Source organism: Trichechus manatus, unplaced genomic scaffold, assembly GCF_000243295.1.
Source record: "Trichechus manatus latirostris isolate Lorelei unplaced genomic scaffold, TriManLat1.0 scaffold00036, whole genome shotgun sequence".
Lineage (NCBI taxonomy): Eukaryota > Metazoa > Chordata > Mammalia > Sirenia > Trichechidae > Trichechus > Trichechus manatus.
The window spans coordinates 15407031-15433054 of NW_004443972.1; the positions used below are offsets into that span (position 1 = coordinate 15407031).

Here is a 26024-nt window from a genome sequence, read left to right on the forward strand (position 1 = left end):
CAGCTAACTTAAAAACAAAAGTAAAACATGTCTAAAGTAACAAATTAATGGCAAAAAATTTAATACATAATAATTCTACTTGAATAAAAATTTCCACAATAAATTGTTTTAAAAAGAATATGATTATAATTTCTTCATGATTCTAAAACCAGATTTTACGAAAATATTTCCTAAAAATTCTACTACTCATGAGATGATAGAAATTTAAGAATGAATATATTTAAAATTAGCATACTTCCTGGATAGTAGCAAATAGCACCTGGTTGATTATCATTGCAATCAGTTGTTTTCCAGAATCCATCCGTGTCTAATATTACACAGTCTTCAAGTTGATGGTTATTTTCAGCCCAGCGACTAAACTGAAGACGTTTTCCATCCAACCAACCAAAGTTGAGTTCATCCTGTAAGCAGCAAAAATACATTCCAAGTGGTAATACTTCCTGTTATTCCCCTGGTATTATTTTGACCCTCATGGTCAATCTAATAGGTCCCTGGTGGCACAAATGGTTTGCATTTGACTACTAACTTAAGTGGTGGTTTGAACCCACCCAGTGGCACCATGAAAGAAAGCCCTGGTGATCTGCTTCCATAAAGATTACAGCCAAGAAAACCCTGTAGAACACAGTTCTACTCTGTAACACAAGGGGTCGCCATGAGTCAGTATTGACATGATGGTAATGGGCAATCTAATGACTTTTAATTTAATTTAATATTTAACACACACTTATATAGCACATATTATGTGCCAGGCACTGTTCTAAGTGCTTTACACATATTAATTTCTTCATAACAACCACAGGAGAGAGGTACTATTATTATCTCCATTTCACAAATGCAGAAACTGAAGCTATTTTTAACATGCATGTCACACAGCAGTGCTGGGATTCTAATCCAGGCACTCAGGCCCTAGAACCCATGCTTATAACCATTAAGGCTATGATGTCTCACACATCATTGGAACCACTGGTTGTTGGAAACTAGAAAGCTAAAATGGAATGAGGACCACTATAATCACTGATGGGCTCTCGAGCAAAGCATCTGATTTTAAATCCTGGTTCAGCTACTTATTAGTTTCTGACTAGTAAGCTTACCTCTCCAACTTTCTGTCCCCTCATCTATTAAATGTGCATGACACTTAACCTCAAGGGGCTAGAATTAATGAGATAAGATGTAAATGTGTAACCCAGTGGCTGGCTAGCAAATAGGACAAAAACCAACAAACAAAAAACTCATTGCCATCAAGTCAATTCTGACTTTTAGTGACCCTATAGGACACAGTAGAACTGCCCCACAGGGTTTCCAAAGAGAGGCTGGTAGATTCAAACTGCTGACCTTTTGGTTAGCAGCTGAACTCTTAACCACTGCGCCACCAGGGCACATAGGAAGAGCTATATAAATGTTAGTTCCCTTCCTCTTAACCCCTCAGGCCTTATGAATCTCACACCACTGTGTTCAACTTGTCTTCGGGGAGAAGCTTCCTCAGTTACTATATTCTATTGTGTTATAGATGTGTGTGAATATCTGTCCTTACATCCTGACCGGGGCCTGACCCCCCATGCATCTTGAGACAGGCTTTACAGAGTAGGTTCAGAAGTACAGAGAATGGACTGCAACACACAGGCGTGTCTGAGCTCCCACATGGTGCTGCCAGAGCACCAGGCTTTACACACTGACTCTGGCCTGACCGACCATAGAGGTAAGCTTTCCTGAAGCCCAAGGCAATTCTGCATCTCTGGCTTACTTACAATATTGAGCAAAGGCCACATACAGTCTTCTTAATGGACCACAAACAGCAAACATGGTCAAGCCTCACCACCACCAGCTGCTTCATTCTGCACCATGCTCAATCAGAATTCCAGTTGTAACCTTATTATCAGTGAATCCCTAAGCCACCATGGCCCCAAATGCCAGGCCCTTTGGCCAGTGACTTTGCCTGTGCTCTCATTCAGTACTGCCCAAGCTTTGTTCCCCTTTGCTGTATTCCCACCAACCCCCGTCACTGGGCATTTTGAACTTCCATACCATTGCAGATAAACCACCCCACACCCTCTATCTCTTTACTAAATCTCTTTATTAATACTATAAATATCTCTTTACTAAATTCTCGATCTTAATTGATCTTAATTAAAATATGGCTTTTCCAAGAAATAATTTCCTTTCAGCACCCATAAGGGGATATATCTCCTCCAGCCATTTCCTTTGAGGTTTATACCCTTCTTGTCACTGCAAACTCCCAGATTCCTTGCCTCTCTCTGACATTCACTGAGGACTTGGCCCTTTGCTTCTCCCTGACATTCAGAGAGATGTCCAGTGTCTTGCTCTGTCTTCCTGGTCCTATCATCATTGACTTAGGGACATCTGTGTTCATGTGATGACTCACCCAGCCAGGACTTCTGAACTTTCTCAACTCCTCTGCACTTTCACTTCTAAGTACTCGAGTGAACCACTGCCAGAGCCATACTACAGACTTTATATAACCTAGAACCACTGCCCCTCAGGCACTGTAAACATGCTTTAGATTCAGGCCGACATCATTTCCTGCATGAATTTCTACAAGAAACTCTAACTGGTCTCCCTGTCTCCAGATTGCTCCCTCTCTCCTTCACTCTTCGTCCAGCATGATTTTTATTAAGCAAAAATCTGATATTGTTACTACCTTGTTAAAAAATTTTTAATACTTTTCATTGCTTTTACTGTAAAGTTTTATTTATTTATACTTTGTCTTATTCCAATGATTTAAGGCAGCTTACAACAATACATAATAAACAACTACAGAGAATATACTAAAATTAAGAATGAAAATCATTAAGTGGGCAAAAAAAGTTACAAAACAGTAGATTCCCAATTTTGTATTAAAACAGAAAAATAACTTAAAAGATATATACCAAAATATTATACCATACCTATCTCTAGGTATGGGGATTATAGGTGATTTTAATTTTCCTCTTTTAATTTACTGTGCTTTATGAATTTTGCACAATGACAATATTACTTTTGTTTCAAAAGGTCCCTGGTGAACTGTCTTGATCTGGGGGTAAGTCTTAGAATATTCAGAGGCTTGGAGAGACTATTTTTCAAGCAACTCCTAAATACTACTTCTTTTAACTGAGCTGGTAAATGCTAGTAGTAACCACCTCAAATTTTGTCAAAGATAATATTTACTTCTGAATCTATAGAAGTTTTTTCATTCATTATCCAGTTCAGTTTTGGGTTTGTGCTAGGACTAAACTGTCTTCGAGCACATTTTCTCCGTACATCTTGGTATAATGGGGGTTATCCCAAGTTATGCATGATATAGTTTGCTTCATAATAGAATGGATTCTTCTCTCCTACTCTGCCAATTACTCAGTCTTCGAGACTGGGTTAGGAATACTGGTCTAAGTGACATTTGCCTAACTAGGGCTGAACCATTTGTTACCGCTCAACTGCAGGGAACAATCTATGTAAATAGCACCCCCATTCAGTATATAATGTGTGCATTCTTATATGGCAGCCCTGTGTCTTGCCCTTCAATGCATCTCAACTAGGCAGAGTGTCAAATTATTACATAGAAGGCTGAGAAAAGTAGCAAAAACGATCTACAATACCAAGAGAAATGTTGCTGTTTTTGTTGTTAGCTGCTGTTGAGTCTGTTCTGACTCATGGCAACCCCATGGGTGCAGAGTAGAACTGCTTCATAGGGCTTTCAAGGCTGTGACCTTTCAGAAGCAGACCATCGCAGCTATCTTCTGAGGTGCCTCTGGGTAGGTCTGAACTGCCAACCTTTCGGTTAGTAGCTGAGTGCTTAACTCTTTGTGCCACCCAGGAACTCCACCAAGAGGAATACTAGACCTTTACGAAAAACATTATCTAGTTAATTATAGTCAAAGCTTCAGTAGCATAAATATTCCTGTTCATGTTACCTAATTAGTACTAAAGAATTAATAAGTGGATAGAGCATTATTTGCCAAGCTATGAGATGAGTAAGAAGTACCAGAGACATCTATCCAGGATCAGGGTTTGAGATGTGGTGAAACACTGTTCTAATCCCTTTTCAGAGGGGCTTAATTTCACTCTGCTGATTCTGAAAGGGATGAAGAGGCCTCTTCAACACCATCTACAGTGCTTCCTGTACTCCCAGCCCCATCTAATTTTTAATTCTTCCCTTCTTCTCATCTGTTCGTTGGCTGAAGAGATATGCCAGCTCAGCCTTTCATTAGAATAAACAAAAAGAATTGCTCAAATACATAAGTCCACCAAAGCTGTTTCTTCATCTAAAAAATAAAGCAATAGATCTTTTGATTGTGGAAAGATAATTGCTACTAAAACCCACATACCCCATGAAATGCACTTTCTGGAGTAAGATGTTAAGAAATCCGGTTTCTTATAGTCTGGTATGAGAGATTCTAAGCACAATGCAAAATGTCACATCTCATCACCCAATGCTGTCAGTTGGGACTGAAAACTTACGTCTTGACTGGAGAGTCCAATCCATAAAGAAGAGTTTCGAAGGAGAGCCTGCACGGTCAGGAACGCCTGCTGGTAGGGGTCTGTGATGCTCACCAGCTGCATATCATATTTTAGACACTCCTTTATTGCATCGTACCAAGTCAGAGTCTTTGGGATTATTTTATACAGATTGTTTAGATACTTTACAGTTTCTGAAGTATTCTGCAAGGTCTGTTTGCTTTCAATTTCTGTATGTTAAAGTAAAACAAACAACAGCAACAACAAAAAAATAAACCTCACTGTCATGGACTGAATTATGTCCCCCCAAAAATGTGTGTATCAATTTGGCTGGGCCATGATTCCCAGTATTGTGTGATTTTCCTATATGTTGTAAATCCTGCCTCTATGATGTTAGTGAGGGAGGGTGGGCGGCAGTTGTGTTAGTGAAGCAGGACTCAATCTATAAGATTGGATTGTGTTTTGAGGCACTCTCTAGAGAAATAAAAGAGAGAAGTGAGCAGAGAGACGGGGGACTTCATACCACCAAGAAAGCAGTGCTGGGAGCAGAGTGCGTCCTTTAGACCCGAGGTCCTTGCGCGGAGAAGCTCCTAGTCTGAGGGAAGATTGATGAGAAGGCCAACAGAGAAAGAAAGCCTTCCCCTGGAGCTAATGCCCTGAATTTGGACTTTTAGCCTACTTTACTGTGAGGAAATAAACTTCTCTTTGTTAAAGCCATCCACTTGTGGTATTTCTGTTACAGCAGCACTAGATAACTAAGACACTCACTCTGCAAGTTCTGGGAAATTTTTTTTCAAATTTCTCCCCATACTAATCTACTTTAGATATTTATCTACCTATGTGTTTATTTATTTTAGGTCTTGGGTAAGAGAACTAGGTGTATCTGTTATAAAATACTTGAGCCTCAATATTTGTCTTCTAAAATTAGAACAAAATTCTACTTAATTGGTCTGATTTGGGAAGGAGGAAAGCTGTAAATAAAAATAGATTGCCATTCCAAACCCACTGCCATCAAGTGGATTCCGACTCATAGTGACCCGTAGGGTTTCCAAGGCTGTAAATCTTTACGGAAGCAGACTGCCACATCTTTCTCCCTGGGAGAGGCTGGTGGGTTTGAACTGCCAACCTTTCGGTTAGCAGTCAAGCACTTTAAGCAGTGCATTACCAGGGCTCGCTTAGCCTGCCATAGATTACAATTTTAGGTTGGGGTCAAATGCATCCTTTGTTTCAACTGCTTCTACAAGGGAAGGTGTTAGGTGTCTCCTTACAAAGCTGACAACTTGTTGAATCCTGATTAACTATTACCACGTCTATGCAAGCCACAATTGTCCCCCTACTTAGAAGTGGTCTTCTGCTCTTTAAAACTTTCAAAGCATGTAGCTACTGTCACTGAGGGTTGCCCCATGTCTTGTAGTGATGTCTGTAGAGGTCTCATCTCATTTACGAAGCTCCTTAAGGACTATGTGCTGAACATCATTTTATTCCCCAAAGCATTTAGCATTGTTTATTGCCCATTGTGGGGGCTCAGTTAGACCTGCTTGAACAATTGTTGACTTGTTGGTACGGCTGGAGTAAGAGTTCAAGCCTTAATGAAAAGGTCATTCCTTCATAATCAAAAGTACTTTGTCCCCAGGTGTCATTGTAAGTCCTTGGTAAGCCAGTCAGTCAAGTCTCTTTCTAGTTACAGCCATTCTAAGGCTATTTGAAGCTTTTGTAACCCCTAGTTGTTTTTAGAATTCTACTTTTTAAAAATCTGGTGTGACACATTTTTAAAATTAAAGTCAACTAAAAAAGATTTTTTTAAAGTACTTGGAATATCTATTTAAGGTTCTTGGTACATGACCAAGTTTAAAAAAAATTTGTTAAAAACTCATTGTGATCTATGAGAAATACTTTAATGCTTTAAAAAATCTTTTGGAAGTATGAATGACTCCTATTTTAAAGTATGCATTTTACTTTTATTTGGATTATAGGAAGGCATAGTGATCTGTTTATAATGCTTCAAGTTCTTTTTTTTTTAAATCTTTCCCCATCTTTTTTTTTTTTTTTTTATGCTTTAGATGAAGGTTTACAGAACAAAGCAGTTGTTCCCTAAACAATTAATACACATATTGTTTTGTGACACTGGTTGCCAACCCCATGACATGTCAATACTCTCCCCTTCTTGACCTTGGGTTCCCCCTTATCAGCTTTCCTGTCCCCTCCTGCCTTCGCTTGCCTCCAGGCTGGTGTGCCCATTTAGTCTCGTTTTGTTTTATGAGCCTGTCTAATCTTTAGCTGAGAGGCAAACCTCAGGAGTGACTTCAGTACTGAGGTAAAAGAGTGTCCAGGGGCCAGGCTCTTGGGGTTTCTCCAGTCTCTGTCAGACTAGTAAGTCTGGTCTTTTTTTGTGAGTCAGAATTTCGTTCTACATTTTTCTCCAGCTCTGCCCAGGACCCTCTATTGTGATCACTGTCAGAGCAGTTGGTGGTGCTAGCAGGGCACCATCTAGTTGTGCTGGTCTCAGTCTGGGGGAGGCTGTGGTAGATGTAGTCCATTAGTCCCTTGGACTAATCTTTCCCTTCTGTCTTTAGTTTTCTTCATTCTCCCTTGCTCTAGATGGATACAGTGGAGTATCTTAGATGGCCGCTCACAAGCTTTTAAGACCCCAGACACTATTCACCAAAATAGAATGTAGAGCATTTTCTTTATAAACTATGTCAGGACAATTGAGCTAGATGTCCCCCATGACCATGATCCCCAGCCCTCAGCCCAGTAATTCAGTTCCTCAGGGAGTTTGGATGTGTCTATGAAGCTTCCATGACCTTGCCTTGGTCAAGTTGTGCTGACTTCCCCAGTATTGTTTATTGTCTTACCCTTCACCAAAGTTACCACTTATCTATTGTCTACTTAGTGTTTTTCCCTCCCCACTCCTCCTCACCCTTGTAATCATCACAATCTTTTTTTAAGTGCTAAATGTAACAATGAATCGTAACACTGGATTCAATTAAAAAAATAAGGTTTCTCACTCCCTTCCCCATGATACAAAGTACAATCTGAAAAATGCTAGAGTAGAAAAGAAAACAAAAATCAACCATAACTTACCATCAATAGACAACTACTATTAGCATATCCCATCAGACACTTGATTTTGATATTTAATTAACTACAGCAATGATACTTGAAAAAAAATCACATTCCATTTGGGATAATTTGACTCACTGAGCCAATTTGCATTTAACCAAGCTGAAATTTTATAAAAGGCTACATAATACAAATTAATATGGATTCATTTATAAGATTTTTCTGTACTATACATATGTAACAGCATAAAGTACCATAATTAACAAGACAATAATTTATACCTGAATACTTCTGACAAAGAGACACAGGGTGATGTTCATTGCAGGGAGTAAAATTCCACATCCCGGTAAAAGGTGACTTTTGGAGATTGAGTATTAGAGCACAGTTATAGTAGGACTCTTCTTCAAAAATCTAAACAAAAAGGCAAATATGTAAAAGGAATCATAAAACTAGCAGTCTGAAGATCCTATCATGAGAACTTTAACTCCAGATTGGATTTTTCTTCCTGTAAAAAAATTCCATGAAGGCTCTGACCTTGAAATTACTAAGAAAATCCTGATAAACTTTCCAAGATAGGGAAAGGGCAATAAACTTTAGAGATTACAAAACAAAAACTGGCAATATGAATAGATATATCTCAAAACAGACAAAGAAAAACTGTTAGAATAAAGAAAAATGTAAACTTTAACAATATTTAAGGAGCCCTGGTGGCACAATGGTTAAAGCGATTGACTGATAACCGTAAGTTCAGGGTTTGAAATCACCAGCCGCGCCACAGGAGAACGATGTGGCAGTCTGCTTCTGTAGAGATTTACAGCCTTGGAAACCCTATGGGGTCGCTATGAGTCAGAATCAACTTGATGGCAGTGGCTATGGTTTTTAGTAATATTTAGCACTCTGCTATCAGTCTTGACAGTTCAAGTAACCAAAAAAGCAATGATTGTTAAGTCTATTCTATTAGATGTATGTAAACTGTTTATAATGATAAACTGTGTACCACACAACAGACAATACACTTTAAAGCTCTGACCCTATCCTAGCCACTATGAAAACTTCTAAAAATTAAAAAAAAGTATCTAGATCTCATTCTCTGACCAAAAATCAGTAATACTAGAAATAAAAATTTAATTCAAAGTATATTGTTCCTAAACTTTTCTGTATGTCTGAAACATATCACACATGAAAAGAAAGTAAGAGGGGTAACTCAGAGAAATAAGGATCACTGTTATTTGCAGATTATGATGACCTAATTAGGAAACCCAATAAAATCTAGTGAAAAATTCTGAGAAGTAATAAGAGCTTTTAGAAAGATGGATGCCTATGAAATATAAATATAAAAAATCCATAAACAATAGTTTTGCTATACAGGTATACCTTGGAGATATTGTGGGTTCAGTTCCAGACCACCACAAGAAAGCGAATATCGCAATAAAGCAAGTCACATGATTTTTTTGGTTTACTAGTACATATAAAAGTTATGGTTACACTATACTGTAGTCTATTAAGTGTGCAATAGCATTTTATCTTAAAAGATGTACATACCATAATTTAAAAATACTTTATTGCTTAAAAATGCTAACCATCATCTGAGCCTTCAGCAAGTAATAATCTTTTTGCTGGTGGCGGGTCTTGCCTTGATGTTGATGGCTGCTGATGGAAAAGGGTGATGGTTGCTGAAGGTTGGGGTGGCTGTGGTAATTTCTTAAAATAAGACAATAATGAAGTTTGCTGCATCTACTGACTCTTCCTTTCACAAAAGATTTCTCTGTAGCATGCAATGCTGTTTGATAGAATTTTACCCACAGTAGAACTTCTTTCAAAATTGGAGTTAATCCTCTCAAACCCTGTTGCTGCTTTATCAACTAAGTTTATGTCATATTCTAAATCCTTTGTTGTCATTTCAACAATGTTCACAGCATCCTCAACAGGAGTAGATTCCATCTCAAGAAACCACTTTTTTTGCTCATCCATAAGAAGCAACTCTTCATCCTTTAAAGTTTTATCTTGAGATGTAGCAATTCAGTCACATTTTCAGGCTCCACTTCTAATTCTAGTTCTCTTGCTATTTCTACCACATCTGCAGTTACTTTCTCCACTGAAGTCTTGAACCCCTCAAAGTCATCTATGAGGGTTGGAATCAACTACTTCCAAACTCCTGTTAATGTTGATATTTTGATCTCCTCCCATGAATCAGGAATGTTTTTAATGGCATCATCTTAATGAATCCTTTCCAGAGGTTTTCAATTTACTTTGCCCAGATCCATCAGAGGAATCACTATCTATGGCAGCTATAGCCTTACAAAATGTATTTCTTAAATAATAAGACTTGAAAATCAGAATTACTCTTTGATCCATGGGCTACATACTGGATGTTGTGTTAGGAGGCATGAAAACAACATTAATCTCCTTGTACATCTCCATCAGAGATCTTGGGTGACCAGGTGCATTGTCAATGAGCAGTAATATCTTGAAAGGAATCTTTTTTTTTTCTGAGCAGTAGGTCTCAGAAGTGGGCTTAAAATATTCAGCAAACCATGATGTAAACAGATGCGCTGTCATCCAGGCTTTGTTGTTCCGTTCACAGAGCACAGGCAGAGTAGATTGAGCATAATTCTTAACGGCCCGAGGATTTTTGGAGTGGTAAATGAACATTGGCTTCACCTTAAAATCACCAGCTGCCTTAGCCCCTAACAAGAGAGTCAGCCATTCCTTTGAAGCTTTGAAGCCAGGTATTGACTTCTCCTTTAAATCTATGAAAGTCCTAGATGGCATTTTCTTCCAATATAGGGCTGTTTCATCTACACTGAAAATCTGTGTAGCCATCATCATCAATTATCTCAGCTAGAGCTTCTGGATAACTTGCTGCAGCTTCTACATCAGCACTTGCTCCTTCACCTTGCACTTTTATGTTATGGGGATGGCTTCTTTCCTTAAACCTCATTAACCAACCTCTGCTAGCTTCAAATTTTTCTTCTGCAGCTTCCTTACCTCTCTCAGCCTTCACAGAATTGAAGAGAGTTAGGGCTTTGCTCTGGATTAGGCTTTGGCTTCAGGGAATGTTGTAGCTGGTTTGATCTTCTATCCAGACCACTAAAACTTTCTCCATATCAGCAATAAGGCTGTTTTGCTTTCTTATCATTCGAATAGCACTTTTAATTCCTTTCAAGAACTTTTCCTTTGCATTCACAACTTGGCTAACTGTTTGGCACAAGAGGCCTAGCTTTCGGCCTATCTTGGCTTTTGACATGCCTCCTCACAAGCTTAATCATTTCTAGTTTTTGATTTAAAGTAAGAGATGTGCAACTCTTCCTTTCACTTGAACAGTTAGAGGCCAAGAGGCTATTGTAGGGTTATTAATTGGCCTAATTTCAATAGTGTTGAGGCCTGAGGAGAGGGAGAGATATGGGAGAACAGCCGGTAGGTGGAGCAGTCAGAACACACACATTTATCGATTAAGCTCACTGTTTTATCTGGGCACGGTTCGTGGCACCCCAAAACAATTACAGTAGCAACATCAAAGATCACTGATCACAGATCACCATAACAGCTATAATAATAAGGAAAAAGTTTGAAATATTGTGAGAATTACCAAAATGTGACACAGAGACATGAAGAGAGCACATGCTATTGAAAAAATGGCACTGATAGACTTGCTTGATGCAAGGTTGCCACAAATCTTCAATTTGTAAAAAATGCAGTATCTGTGAAGCGCAGTAAAGCTCAGTGCAATAAAATGAGTTATACCTGTATATTGTAAGAAAATGAAGGAAAAGTTCCCACTCAATATCAATAAGAAAGAAACAGAATGCCTATAGAACTTCACTGAGGGATCTAAATAAAGACTTGAATAAACAGAGATATATTACGCCATATTCCTGAATTGGAAGATTAATAAAAAGATGTCAATTTACCCTAAAATTTAGTCAAATTCTCCTCAGGATTTTAAAAGTTTAATTGTTCTGGTTGAAAAATTGGCTAAATAACCCTAAAGTTTGTTTGGAAGAATTGACAAGAATAGCTAAAAATATTTTTAAAGGTATATAATAAAACAGAACTAATCCTATTGTATTAGTGAAAATATGGCAAAATTATACTATTTAGATCAGTTTAGTAGCTATGTAAGAATATGTATTTAACATATATAATATATATAATTAATGTATGACAAAGGAAGCATTCTATATCAGTCAATAAATGATGCTAGGACAATTGATTAGGATTAGAGAAAAGATTGAAATATTTATTGATAACATATACCATGGGTGTATCATACTGTCAGAAAAGAAAAAAAAAGGCAACACATAAAACAGAACTAGAAGAAAATACAGGCATATATTTAACCAGCATTTACATGATGAAGGACTTTCTAAACCAAAAGCAATGGCAGGTAAAAAAAAGGAAATAAACATATTTGAAAATATACAAAACTTGTTTATGTAATATTTTTGGTATCCAGACTTTAAAAAAATAAACCTAAATAAACTTTTGCAATAAACACAAGAAACCAAGGGTCAGAGCATTTAATGTTTACAAAGTCATTAAATCTTTAGGCTGAGAACCCAAAGTCCCAAAATGTTAAGTAAAACATTCGTATTTGCTTCTATTTACAACTCACTACTTCATGCTTTTGCAGCCCTGGTGGCACAATGGTTAAGAGCTCTGGCTGCTAACCAAAAGGTCAGCAGTTCAAATCTACCAGCTGCTCCTTGGAAACCCTATGGGGCAGTTCTACTCTGTCCTATAAGGTCGCTATGAGTCAGAATCGACTGGATGGCAACAGGTTTTACTTCACGCTTTTACAGGTTGTGAAATAAGTGCTACGCAATCTGATGCTACCATGAAAAACTAGGGCATCAAACAAAGTCTGGGAAAGCCTTTGTTTTTTTTTTTTTGTAAAAGCTTTGAGATATAATTCATAGTCCATACAATTCACCTATTTAGTGTATAATTCAGTACTTTAGCAGGGCTTCAAACTGGTTCAAAACAGTTTCATAATTGCCATCATAAGCAAGGGCTGCATAAGTGTTACATAGCAACCAAATCTGTTATTGTGGGATTTTGACCAGAGCAGGAAACAAGCAGTTGTGCCCCGCAATCGAGCAGCTTTGAATGTATCTCACTCTCCACAGTCCTGCTAATAATGTCGCTCTCCAAAAGTCCTGCCACAGTCTTTTCGCCTGAAAGTTTCAGAAGCCTGATGTGGAAGACTGGATTATTGGCAGGAATGTGCAGAGGGACACATATTCAAAGTGGCGTAGTTAGCCACCATCTTTGAGCAGGGCACCGCTGTTTGTTTCTTACCCGTTTCCGACTCGATTCTGACTCATGGCAACCCCATAAGACAAAGCAGAACTGCCTCATAGAGTTTCCAAGGTGCAACTGGTGGATTCGAACTGCCAGTCTTCTGGTTAGCAGCCAAGGTCTTAACCACTGTGCCACCAGGGCTCAGGTCAAAATTGCACGGGCAACAGATCTGGTTGCTATGCAATGCATACGTGGTCCTTGTTTACAATGTGAGCTACTGAACCATTTTTAACCGTTTCAAAGCCCTGCTTTTTAGTATATTCGCAGAGTTCTACAACCATCATTCCAATCAATTCTAGAATATTTCATCATCCAAAAAAAAGAAACCCATACTCTTTAGCTATCACCCCCTAATCCTTCATCCTCCCCAGCCCCCGGAAACCACTAATCTACTTTCTACATCTATAGATTTTCCCACTCTGGACATTTCATATAAATGGAATCACACAATAAATCCCTGTTCTTAATCCAGTAATTTACAGAAGACTTGGGCATTTCACAGAGTTATACAGATTAAAAATTTAAAAAAAAAAACAACAACTTACGTTTCCTGGTATTCTCAGCTTCTGCCCAATCAATAATGGGTGGAAGTTACTGTATGTTAGCTCTTTGTTATCCGTCCATTTGTGTATCCTTTCATAGGCCTTCCAGCGCAATCCAATCCATAAAGTAGCTTCCATATCCGGAAGCAAGTATGTAATAAAGTCTGTTGGAAAGAGATTTTTTAAAAGTATTTGACTGATTCAAATTAAAGTTATACCAAAAAACGTCAGTGGTTACTTCTTGCTTATCTATCAGGATAGTCTTTGGATCTACATCTGCTCTGTAAAAAGTAGTTTAATGAAATTATTTTTACATGTTACTTTCCCATAGCTCCTCATAGAGAACTCGGCCCCAAGATTAGAATATGATGTTTCCAAAAAAAATCTGTTACCTTGTTCACTCTGGCTCAATACTGAAGGCAGCGTGCCACCATAGGCATGACAAGTGTCACTTGCTTCAGAAAATGTAAGAGACTTTGGTTTGATCATTAGAAAACACTGCAAACAAAAAACACATATGAAGCATACGATTCCAGACACGAGAAAGCTCACACAGGAAGTAAGTGCCTCATTTTTAAAGAGCTACTAATTTCCAGTCTGTGAGATGCAATAATTTACACAGAAGTACCATAAAAATGCAGGCTTACACTCTTCATTTAAATAACTGCAGAGTGGTGTTCAAACAAATATTATTATTTTCTAAATCTCCTATTTGTTGAGTACTTCCTATGTGCTAAGCAGTCTGCATAGTATTATCTCATTTAATTCTCCCAACAAATTTGACCCATAAGTGAAATAGTTACATAAGGTCAGCATCTGGACTCTGTTCCATCTGATTTCAACGTCTGTGTTCTTATTCATCACCTCGGTGCATCAAAAACCACTTTTTCAAATAAATTATGCACCCCCTCTCTTGGCAGGATATTTTAACTCTAATTTATGTCAATTATGTAAACTAATATAGTCCCAGTACCTTAGGAGGAGAAAGAATGTTCTAATTTTAAAAAGTCAAAGGACACCCCTAATATTTTAACTTTACTACAGATATTTTTAGTTGTCAGACATCTCTTTCTTTCTCTGCATGACATTATGATCACTTTAGTGTGGGGTAGTATGCTTCAAATTATGTTCTTTGAGATGTCCCACAAGATGCTTTTAGATATTCTACTTACTCAAGATATTCTATAGTCAAATACATTTGGGAAATGCTGGATTAAATAAAGTGAATTAGGCTTGTTTATTACATATCTCTCCTTAGCAAACTGTGGCAGAAATTGCCTACCTATCTCTACCTCTTCTTTCTTAATAGAATCTTTATATAATTATGGATGGAAATGTGCCCAGCTGAAAAATATTTCTCAGCCTCCTTACAGATATCAGTGGCCAATGAGATGTAAGCAATATCATTGGGTGGGGCTTCTAGAAAAGATCCTTAGAGAATGCACCTGAACTTGAGCATGGAAGCGCTATGATGTTAAGGATGGCAGAGCAGAAAGACAAAAGGAGCCTGGTTTTGGAGACTTCTTGCAGTTTCCATACTAGTCACACCCAGCTTACCTTCAGACTTCTTTATGTGAGAGAACAAGCATTTTAACATACTATAGCATCTTCTGTTTTCAGCAGCCAAATGCAATGCCTCACAGATACATATACCAATATAGATTATGCATCTCAAAGAGGCAGATATAGAATGCAGCATTTCCCAAACCTATTTAATCATAAAACCCTCCCTTCGGAGGCAAGATTAATGATTAACATTTTGTATCATATGTGTATTCCCTGAAAAGTAGTTTGGGAAATGCTGGTCTAATTCGATCGGCAGATGTTGCTTGGATGATTTCCTTGAGGGGGAAAAGAAAACTCAGATAAAAATTAAATCAATTTGCTACATGCCATGGAAATGTTGTTATTGTTAGTTCTCACTGAGTCAATTCCAACTCAAGGAGACCCCATGTATGCAGAGCAGAACTGCACCATCAGGTTTCAAGGCTGTAATCTTTTGGAAGCAGATCACCAGGCTATCTTTCAAGGTGTCTCTGCGTGAGTTCGAACAGCCAATTTTTTGGCTAGAAGTCAAGCCCTTAACAGTTTACACTACCTAGGGACTCCTGCCATAGAAATAGTCCTGATTATTCAACGTACTACTATCCATTGACAGATCATCTTCAAAAATTTAAGTGCTAGTAGCAAAAAATAAAAACAGTTTGTTGTTAAAAGCAACACAGTAGAAACATCTATAGGAATGACTAACTTGAGAGTTAACTTTTGATACCACCCATGGTTTCTGGCAATGCAGAGGACTAGGTGGGGTGTTTAAATATGCAGAGGCTATCTTAGTGAAGTTATCTGATGGGGTACCATTTTGTCATTGGTTTTACAACTTTCATAAAAATAATCATCATTTGCACAACGTAGCAATTTGCTTTTTACCTTATTCTGAAAAGGAATCCATTTCCCAGAACACTGTACTTTAGCTGCAGATTCTGGACTATATTTCTCTAATGAAGATACATTATATTTTTCACATATGAAGGGTAACTTGGTATTACAGTCAGCTGGCTTATTTAAGTCTGAGAAATAAAAAAGCAGGATTACTGTGGTGAGAATTTTTCGTTCTGCACATTTTAAAAACAGCCCAGGCTGTTTTTCTAGCCATTTTTGTGTTCCATTATCATTTATATCAGTAGGTTAAAGTATACCAGTATTGCCTATAAAAATGCACACATTCAGTACAACTATCACACCATCTAAAGAGTGATGGGAGGAAGTAGGAAGAAAGGTGAAGAAGAAGGTTAATGAGGGAGAAGGGGATTTAAACTATATTTTAGAGCTGCTGCTTGTTATCTTTGCGAATTTGTTTATATGCTTATTAATTATGAGAGTGGTAAGTTTTATTTCTAAGTAGCCACTTTAGGATAAAAGCAGTCAAAATATTCAGAGTGAAAAGCATCTTGGTTTGCATTTGGAATTTGAGATATTGTCATTAACAATAAATCAGAATAAGATGAAACTACCAAACATATAGTCAAAAGGGAAGCAAGATTAAGCTAGTAGTTGACCTTAAGTTTGCATACTACATAATCAACATTAAAGAATTTAGAATTAACTTTACCTCTAAGCCAAGTCTTGGCAGACATGTACAAGCACTCCTCTCCAAATGTCAGAGGAAAGTGATGCCATGGGTGTCGTGAGCTGAAACAAAATAAGAGGCTTGACAATTTGTAACGTATACAGATGGTTCATTCAACTTTTTAAGGTAAGTGATTTTAATTCTAAATTTAATGTTAATGCCATTATTTTATACTGCTTTTTTCTTGACACTAGCGTGCAAAATGACTTGGTTTCTTTTGTGTAAGCACTTTATGGATTAGCACTCAAAACTATTTAACCATTCAAAAATAGTAATCCATTTAGTAACAGGGAAACTGGGTCTGCTTTTTTTAAATGATAGCTTCACAAAGGCAGCATCAATAATGTCACATACTATATAAAATGATGATCTGGTAGCTGCTCAGTAATTCTCACCCACCACTTCTGCTCATCGTCAGAGATCTGAAAAACAAACCGAACTTCCTTAAATGTGTTGGGTTTTCCAGGAGAGTTTTGATTTAAATACCCTGACTCACTGTAACCATAAACCACTAAAATTTCTAGACATTTCATTACTTTGGCCTCCAAATTATAAGAAACCAGGACCTTTCACCAAAAAAGTAGTTTGAAAACTCTTTGTATATTCACAAATCCTATTTGGATACAGAAAATATGTTTTCTGCAACTATGGGCATACAGTAATTGGACTAATACATTAATTGGGCATATATCAATGTCCTATTGCAGCTAAGTAGAAATTAAAAAATACATCAAGTATTTTTCCTCAAAAGAAAAAAAAACTATTTTGCAAAGTTAGTGTTAATAGAAAGGCCACTGGTGGTTCAGTGGTAGAATTCTTGTCTTGCATGCAGGAGACCTGGGTTCGATTCCTGACCAATGCTCTTCTAGCACAGCCACTACTTGTTTGTCAGTGGAAGCTTGCATAGTGCTATGATGCTGAACAGGTTTCAGAAAAGCTTCCAGACTAAGACAGACTAGGAGGAAAGGCCTGGGAATCTACTTTCAAAAACCAGTTAATGAAAACCTTATGGATCACAACAATCTGATCCTGTTGTACATGGGTTCACCATAAGTCAGGTGGCTAATGCCCGACTCAACGGCAGCTAACAATATCAACAGTATTAATAGAAACAGAAACTCAAGTTAACTATAAAGTTAACATTTAGTAAAAAATGTGACAAGCAATTGGGATCATTTATCTTATCTCCTGGTTTTCAACACATAAATTGACATTTATTATTAATCTCAAATATTTTAAAACATTAAGCATTCTATATAATTTTTCTACCACGGAACAATGAAATCTTATTTTCAAGGAACATTTAAATTTGTAGATTTTGGCAAGGTTTTTGAAGTAGTTTTTAATGGAATAGATATAAAAATAAGAAAAATATTTTAAAACGCATTCTTTTAATTACATTTGCTATTTTGTTTCTGATGGCTTTTAGTCCTGCAAAAGATGTTAAAGTAGCAAGAAAACTGTGATTGCTAGCACAGTACAGGACGGCTTCTTCGTAGCTTAAGTGAGGATCAGCAACAAACCAATATTCACTCCCTTCAATTACAACTGGAGGTCCATGAATTCCAGCACGCTCTACAGAAGAAAAGGAAGAAGAATATCAGAGTTACGCAAACCAAAGCAAAGTGTACCCTCTAAGCAGCAAGAAAATTAGCTCTTCCTGGCCAGGGCAGTGCTGACTCATGGAACTAAGGATTACTGAGCCAGCTACCCTGCCATCCCCTGCACTCACCAAAAGTAGGAGAAAAGACAGCCTCATCTCCCACCAGCCACTCACCTCCCCTGCCTGCAGACAGTCTACCTTACTTGAAGATGTGACAGAGAAGAAGCTGGCACTTAGGCCCGGGCTTAAGTAATTAACCAAATCCTTTATCTAAAAGGTAAAAGCAGCCTTTAGCTAAATTTCAGTTTTCTTAACTCACCTGGATTGTACCAGTCTGGTGTTTTTGGAGTGCGTCCTGTACAAGAAAGAAAGCAAGTAGCTTGATTTTAGTATACAATTACAGACCACAGTATACTAAAAGTAGAGCCTTCAATGTAGCTCAAAAGGACTTGCCGTATTGCTGAGGTTTACCCATTTCTGGCCAAACCATTTCGTTTCATGTTATGATCACTTCAGTTTAAATTTTGTGAGGCCTTTGCTAGAGCTATTTTAGTGGCAATCAAAAAGGCAGATCTAATAAATATCAATAAAATATTATTAGCAGTTCTTTACCTTGTACCACGGGAGTCAGAAAGGAAGGGGAAGGTTTCTCTACCTTAAAGAATTTGTTATTTATTGGGCTGGACTAGATGAATAAAATATAACTAACAATTAGCAGATATAAGTAAGGAAATGATGATATTATATACATTATAGGAAGGCAGTACGGAATATGCACCAAGATAATCATTAGTGGGGGATGAGGTTGTTCAGGAGACACTTCTCCATCTAGTGGAATCTGGCTTGATAGAGTTTATTGTCTCCCAGGAAACAACGTACAATGATCCAGCACTGAACCTTCTGAGAAGGTGAGAGGAAAAACTGGAGGATGATAATAAGTTAATCCAGGCTTCCTCGACAAAAACAGAAGAAATGTGGTATATTACAAAGAATTATGTGCTTTGAAGTTGGTCGAGTCAGTGTCCAAATGACCTCAGACACTTTGGACTTTTAGGAAGACCCCATCAATACACACACACACAATCCTCCTTTTATTAGTGTCCAGCAAGTTTGCCTTTGTGAAAAAGATTTGCCAGTTATATACTTGATGTCATTTCTGAGGCTCTTTTAAAGGTAATACAGTGGCAATTTTTAGGGAAAACGACAATCTTCTAATAGACTGTTCTATGAAGTAACCTTTGGTTTCCTTGAGAACTTGTTGGAAAATACATCTTTAGTTTCAAACATATGCTTACATTTGGTTCAGAAATTCCTTTGAGAACTTTCTTTCATTTACTACTAATTGATTTAATATATCCAATATGTCTGCATGAAAAACAACTTTGGGAGTTGGAATCGCCTTAACATTTTCTTTACTAACAAGCTAGGTGATATTTATTTATTCTCCCTAATTTCCTTTTTGTCATCAAAAGGCTCTACTATCAATCTAACTTATTTTCTGAATTTGAATTACATAAACTATCAGCAGTTTTGGAGTTCCCTGAAAATTGCTTTTCCATTTTTCAGAGATCTGCCAAATTTGTATTTCTTGGCTCCTGCTTGATCTTCCCAAGCTTATCTAATACTGTCCTTCATTTCTCATAAAAATAAAAATGAAAAGATTCCCTCTGCTTTTACTTGAAATAGTGTTTCATCCCAAAATCTAATCTGCCTAAATTAGCCTTAAATTTTATCTCCTATACAAATTCTTCAAAGATCAAAGAGAAAGGTACCACCTAATTTCCATATACCAGCCTTCCACTAGGGCAAGGAGCTTAATATATTTATTGCATCTTCATAGACTTTAATTAAAACTATAGACTACAATGCTTTCTTAGGTACTTTTGGTTCAGCATTCACAAAGCTAACATGAGAAGGTTGTGAAAAGGAATACCCAGCACCTACCTTTTGGAATCTGGCACACCCATTCAAGTTGTGCATCGCAAGCAAAAGGACTTAAATAAGTAAATTCTCTGTCATCATAAAAATGCCACCCTCTTCGCCATGGCCTACGAACAACCTAGAAGAGGAAAAGGATTGTAGAATATTTTGAAGTTGATGCAGCCCTTATGATAAAACACTAGGCTGTAGTCCCTATGGTCTTTAGTCTTTATCTTCATTTTAGCTCTAGGTCCTAAGATATTTGTTTAATGAATGAACGTGTGAATGAATGGACTGTTGAAACAGTAACAGTCTGAGCAAGAGCCTTCAAAGGGGTTGATAAAGGGAATATATCTTAAGAAAGACCATGTGTATGTCCAAAATGTAAACATTGTCTTTTCTTTCTTTTTCTGCTGGTATGAAATTGTAGAATCTTACACCTTTAAATTTGAAAAAGACCAAGCTAGAAAAGAATTATTAGTTCAGTGTTTTCTAAACACCAGGCTGCGATCAAAGCAAATGCATAAGAAAGTGACATAAAAGTCCATCATCTAGGGCCCAGGCATTTTCTCTGGTGTGGCTCTGCCATTTCTAGCATGTCACCCTCCTCCACGTGGTTCAAGATGTCTCACTTCACAAATTCCAGCCAGCAGGCAGGGGTTGGGGGTATATCCTGGGATAAGCATACATCACTTTTTGGGATGTTTTCACTGTCAAGATTCTGGTAGGTAGAGTGGCAGGTAAGGTAAGATTCTCCTTATAGAACACTGCCCTAGCTAGGTTTATTCTTTATGCAGGCTGCATCAGTGTTTCTTTTACTGAGCTTTTTGGTAGGTTTTCAAATCTCTTCACATATTGTATACTCTACTTACATAGAACAGAGTTTATTTCTTCAGTGATCTGGACACTCCTGGGAAACTTCATAAGCTTCTCTGAAGTTTTGACTTTCTTATGGGTTAAAGTGGAAATTCTATAAAGAGGGTATGGTGCTTGTCTTAGTCATCCAGTGCTGCTGTAACAGAAATACTACAAGTGGATGGCTTTCACAAACAGAAGTTTATTGTCTCACAGTCTAGTAGGCTAGAAGTCCAGATTCAGGGTGTCAGCTCCAGGGGAAAGCTTTCTCTGTCGGCTCTGGAGGAAGGTCCTTATCATCAATGTTCCCCCGGAAGAGAACCTTCTCTGCAAAGGTACCCCAGGTCCAAAGGATGCGCTCTGCTCCCGGCACTGCTTTCTTGGTGAGTCTCCCACTCTCTGCTCGCTTCCCTTTACTTTTATCTCTTGTAAGATGAAAGGTGGTGCAGGCCACACCCCAGGGAAATTCCCTTTATATTGGATCAGGGATGTGACCTGAGAAAAGGTGTTACATCCCACCCTAATCCTCTTCAACATATTCCAAACTTGCCTCATTAACCACAAGCAGAGATTAGGATTTACAACATATAGCAAAATTATATCAATCACAAAATGGAAGACAACCACACAATATTGGGAATCATGGCCTAACTAAATTGACACATATTTTGGGGGGACACAATTCAATCCATGACAGCGCTATACAGTTTATTACTATACCTGTTACTTTGAACATGGTGCTCTCCAATGGCTTTCTCAGTTCTTGCTTGTCTCAATCTTTCTAATATTTCTGATCAATCACCTTCTTCTTGAATCTCTTTTTCATGGGACTTATATAGCCAAGATATTATCCAAATTTCTTCTCCTTTCTCATCCTCTTTCACTTTATGTGTTGGCAATTGCCCCAAATCCACTCCTTGGGCCTATGCCTTTTTTTTTTTTTTTTTTTTAATATATATCTTCCCTTCAACTCCAGGTCTCTTAATGTCAACCTACTGTAAGATACTTCTTACCACTTGCTTAGATTCCAAATACCTAAAATAAATTGTACCATTTATTCATAAACTAGTACCCTTCCTGACTGCTTCTATAAATGTATAGTCATATAATATTGTGATTAAGAATACAGTCTTTGGACCCAGACACATGTGGGTTTAAATTTCAGTTCTATAAGTATGTAACCTTGGGTAAGTTACTCAAATCTTAAATTTTTTCCTCTGTAAGATGAAAATGGTGACAGCACCTCCCTCAAAAGGTTGGTTAAGTATTAAGTGAAATAATATATGTGATCTGCCTAGCACTGTGCCTGGCTCATAAAGTAGTCAATAAGTGTTAGCTGCTTCTGCTATCATTGTCAATGTTGACGTCATCATTATCATCATCACTCTCCCATAACATCCTTGTTCTTGCATAAAATTCATACTTCACTTCCCCTGCCACAGCCCTTATCCAATGGTATTGTAATTGTTTACTTGTCTTTATCTCTTATCTGACTGTAAGTTCTGTGAACACAAGGACTATGTTGTATACTTTATTCATTATTGTACCCCTGTCTTAGGTATCTAGTGCTGCTATAACAGAAATACCACAAATTGGTGGCTTTAACAACAGAAATTTATTTTCTCACTGTTTAGGAGGCTAGAAGTCCGAATTCAAGGCCCAAGTTCTAGGGGAAGTCTTTCTCTCTCTGTTGGCTCTGGAGGAAGATCCTTGTCTCTTTTCCTTGGCTTCTTGGTGATCTTCATGTGACATGGCATTGATCTTCACCCATCTCTGCTTCCTTGCTTCCTTGTGTAATCGGCTACTTTTATATTTCAAAAGAAACTGACTCAAGACACATCCTACACTAATCCTATCTCATTAACATAACAAAGAGAACCCATTCCCAAATGTGATTATAACCATGGATACAGGAGTTAAGATTTACAACACATATTTTTGGGGAACACAATTAAATCTATAACAATCCCCCAGTGCCTAACAGACTGCTTGGACATACTGCTTATGGAAAGAATAAATGAATGAATTCTGCAAAGGAAGATGCTTCACTGGTCTTTCATGTCTTCTGATCCTATCCAATGCATCTTAGAATCTGTCTCAAGATTAATCTTCCTCATACCCTCTGTCATGGATTGAATTGTGTCCCCTAAAAATATCTGTCACCTTGGCTAGGTCATGATTCCCAGTATTGTATGATTGTGTACCATTTTGCCATCTGATGTGATTTCCCTACATGTTGTATGTTCTATCACTATGATGTAATAAGAAGGATTAGTGGCAGTTAGATTGATGAAGTCTATAAGATTAGATAGTGCCTTAAGCCAATCTCTTTTGAGATATAAAAGAGAGAAGTCAGCAGAGAGACATGGGGAATCTCATACCACCAAGAAAGCAGTGCTGGGGGCAGAGTGTGTCCTTTGGACCTGAGGTTCCTGTGCTGAGATGCTCCCAGATCAAGGGAAGACTGATGACAAAGAACTTCGTCCAGAACCCACAGAGAAGAGAAAGCCTTCCCCTGGAGCTGACACCCTGAATTTGGACTTGTAGCCTACTGGACTGTGAGAGAATAAATTTCTCTTTGTTAAAGCCATTCACTTGTGGTATTTCTGTTATAGCAGCCAGATGACTAAGACAGAGTTTGGTACCAGGAGTGGGGTGCTGCTCTAACAGATACCTAAAATGTGGAAGCGGTTTTGAAACTGTGAATGGATAGAGGACCGGCAGTCGCAGAGAAGTGGCAGTGGTAGAGGACGGGCAGTAGCAGAGAAGCAGCAGTGGCAGAGAAGCAGCAGCGGCAGATAACCAACAGTAGCAGAACCAGGGGACCAGCACGAGACGGCACTGGAGCCAACCCACGGAGTGAGAGAGCTGACTGCCTGTGCACAGGAGGCTTCCTGGCAGAGTTGGGTGCCTCCGGGCACTTAATGAGTGGAGCTAGGCTTGCCAACCCACGGATTGAGAGAGCTGAGTGCCTTCTGGCTGAAGTTTACTGGTGGAGTGGGGTGCCTCCAGGTACTTATCGGTGGAGCTACAAAACTTTGGAACACTTGCCCCAGCAGGGCAGATGCATGCGTGAGGCCCGAGGAGCCGTGAGGCCATAGGAAGCAGAAGCTGAAGAGACAAGGGACACAAGAGCCTCAGTCTCAAAAGGTATGGCCAGGACCTCTGGGGTTACAAAGGGTGGAGTCATGGTCTCTGGTGTTTCTAAGGGTGGAGTTGTCACTCCAACGGACTAGGAGAATGGTGTGCCTAAAGCCAAGGGAGCAGAGTTGCTGTCCCAGTGGGCCTGGAAGGCAGAGCTGAAGCCCAGGGCCGAGGGGACTCCACTCAGAATCTGGAGAGTATAGCAAATACTTAGAGTCTGGAGGGAGGGCCATTGTATAAATTGTCTCAGAGAACAGAGGATTATTTTCAAAGCCTTGAGGGCTAATGTAATGTGTTTTGCTGACTTGCTTGATGCCTGTTATCCCTCCTTTTCCTCCAGTTTCTCCCATTTGTAATGGAATGTCCAGCTTGTGCCTGTTCTGCCATCATACCTTTGGAAGCAGATAACTTGTATTCTGGATTTCACAGATGAAGAGGAATTTTTTGGATTTTGGACTTCGAGTTGATTTAAGACTTCTGTTACGATATGATGGGGTGAATATGTTTTACATGTTGCAAGGACATGAACTTTTGGGGGCCAAAAGGTGGAATATCATGGATTGAATTGTGTCCCTCCAAAATATCTCTCAACTTGGCTAGGTCTTGATTCCCAGCGTTGTATGATTGTGTGCCATTTTGCCATCTGATGTGATTTCCCTACATGTTGTATATTCTATCACTATGATGTAATAAGATGGATTAGTGGCAGTTATATTGATGAGGTCTACAAGATTAGATAGTGTCTTAAGCCAATCTCTTTTGAGAGATAAAAGGGAGAAATGAGCAGAGAGATATGGGGACCTCAAACCACCAAGAAAGCAGTGCTGGGAGCAGAGCACGTCCTTTGGACCTGAGGTTCCTGTGCTGAGATGCTCCCAGACCAAGGGAAGACTGATGACAAGGACCTTCCTCCAGAACTGACAGAGAAGAGAAAGCCTTCCCCTGGAGCTGACACCCTGAATTTGTACTTGCAGCCTACTGGACTGTGAGTGAATAAATTTCTCTTTGTTAAAGCCATTCACTTGTGGTATTTCTGTTATAGCAGCATCAGATGAATAAGACACCCTCCCTACTCAAAAACCTTAAATAGTGCCCTACTGCCTACCAAAAAAAAGTACAAGCTCCTTAACCTGGCATCAATCTAATTTCCCGACTTTGTTTTGCAGCACAGTACCAGTTAAAAACTTCTTGATCTATGTTTTGTTCTCCTCACTGCCTTATCTCTCCCTCCCACTCCCACCTTGCTTTATGTCACCTTCTCACACCATTCCCCAATAAGAAGGCCTAACCGCATTCCACCTGTACAAACCCTACCCATCCTTTAGGCACAATTCAATTCCCACCTTTTTCTGTAAATTGGCAACAGTGATTACTTCCTTTTCTGATTTTGTTAGCCCTCCTCTATCCACTCATTCTGGAGCTTATTACTACAGTAATAGGAGCCATCTTTCTTGAGTGCGACTGAGTGTACATTAGGTTGCTTGAAGGATGGGCCATGAGTGTAGTTCCTCCTAACTCTCACGGCACCTAACATCATGCTCAATACACAAAAAACATGGATCTGTTGCCTGACTGAACAAGATGCCAGGTTTATTTTTTAAATATGCAGACTTTCTAGCATCGTACTAACCTTGACAGCAGCACAGTCTCTGATGTCATAATCCTGCTGAAACTCATTTGCCATGAAAACAGCAGACACCTGAGAATGCAAGAGAGGCTTGAGAATTTAAGGCTGATGCATAAAATCTGCAATTTAGATGTAATTTAGGCAGTTTTAACAACTCAAGCATTCATATGCCATGGAAGGGAAACTTTTCATCTCTTTTTTTAAAATCAGGATGCTAAATCATGAGAAGACTTAGAAAATGTCATAAGTTTTCAAATAAAGGAAGCGACAGTTTCAAAAGTGGAGGTTAATCATGTATTAAGTTCACCACTGGAGTCAGAGAATTCTGAGTTTGCAAAAGACTTTTTTTCCCCCACGTGCTGAAATGCTAGTTATTTGGTTAACTAATAT

At 38.4% G+C, this 26024-nt stretch overlaps 1 protein-coding gene across 2 annotated transcripts in view; it reads right to left on the bottom strand.

Moving 5' to 3' along the window:
• LY75 (lymphocyte antigen 75) overlaps positions 1 to 26024 on the bottom strand; it is a 146104-nt gene that overhangs the window by 56682 nt on the left and 63398 nt on the right. For both annotated transcript variants that reach the window (XM_023730435.1, XM_004375414.2), the window contains exons 15-26: positions 25638 to 25706; positions 20033 to 20147; positions 18408 to 18443; positions 17885 to 18060; positions 16840 to 16907; positions 16468 to 16547; positions 15786 to 15925; positions 13748 to 13853; positions 13359 to 13519; positions 7791 to 7920; positions 4450 to 4676; positions 236 to 401 (exon numbers count right to left, since the gene is read on the bottom strand). In XM_023730435.1, coding sequence (XP_023586203.1) covers positions 236 to 401; positions 4450 to 4676; positions 7791 to 7920; positions 13359 to 13519; positions 13748 to 13853; positions 15786 to 15925; positions 16468 to 16547; positions 16840 to 16907; positions 17885 to 18060; positions 18408 to 18443; positions 20033 to 20147; positions 25638 to 25706 — 1474 coding nt within the window. The remainder of the gene's footprint in view (positions 1 to 235; positions 402 to 4449; positions 4677 to 7790; positions 7921 to 13358; positions 13520 to 13747; positions 13854 to 15785; positions 15926 to 16467; positions 16548 to 16839; positions 16908 to 17884; positions 18061 to 18407; positions 18444 to 20032; positions 20148 to 25637; positions 25707 to 26024) is intronic.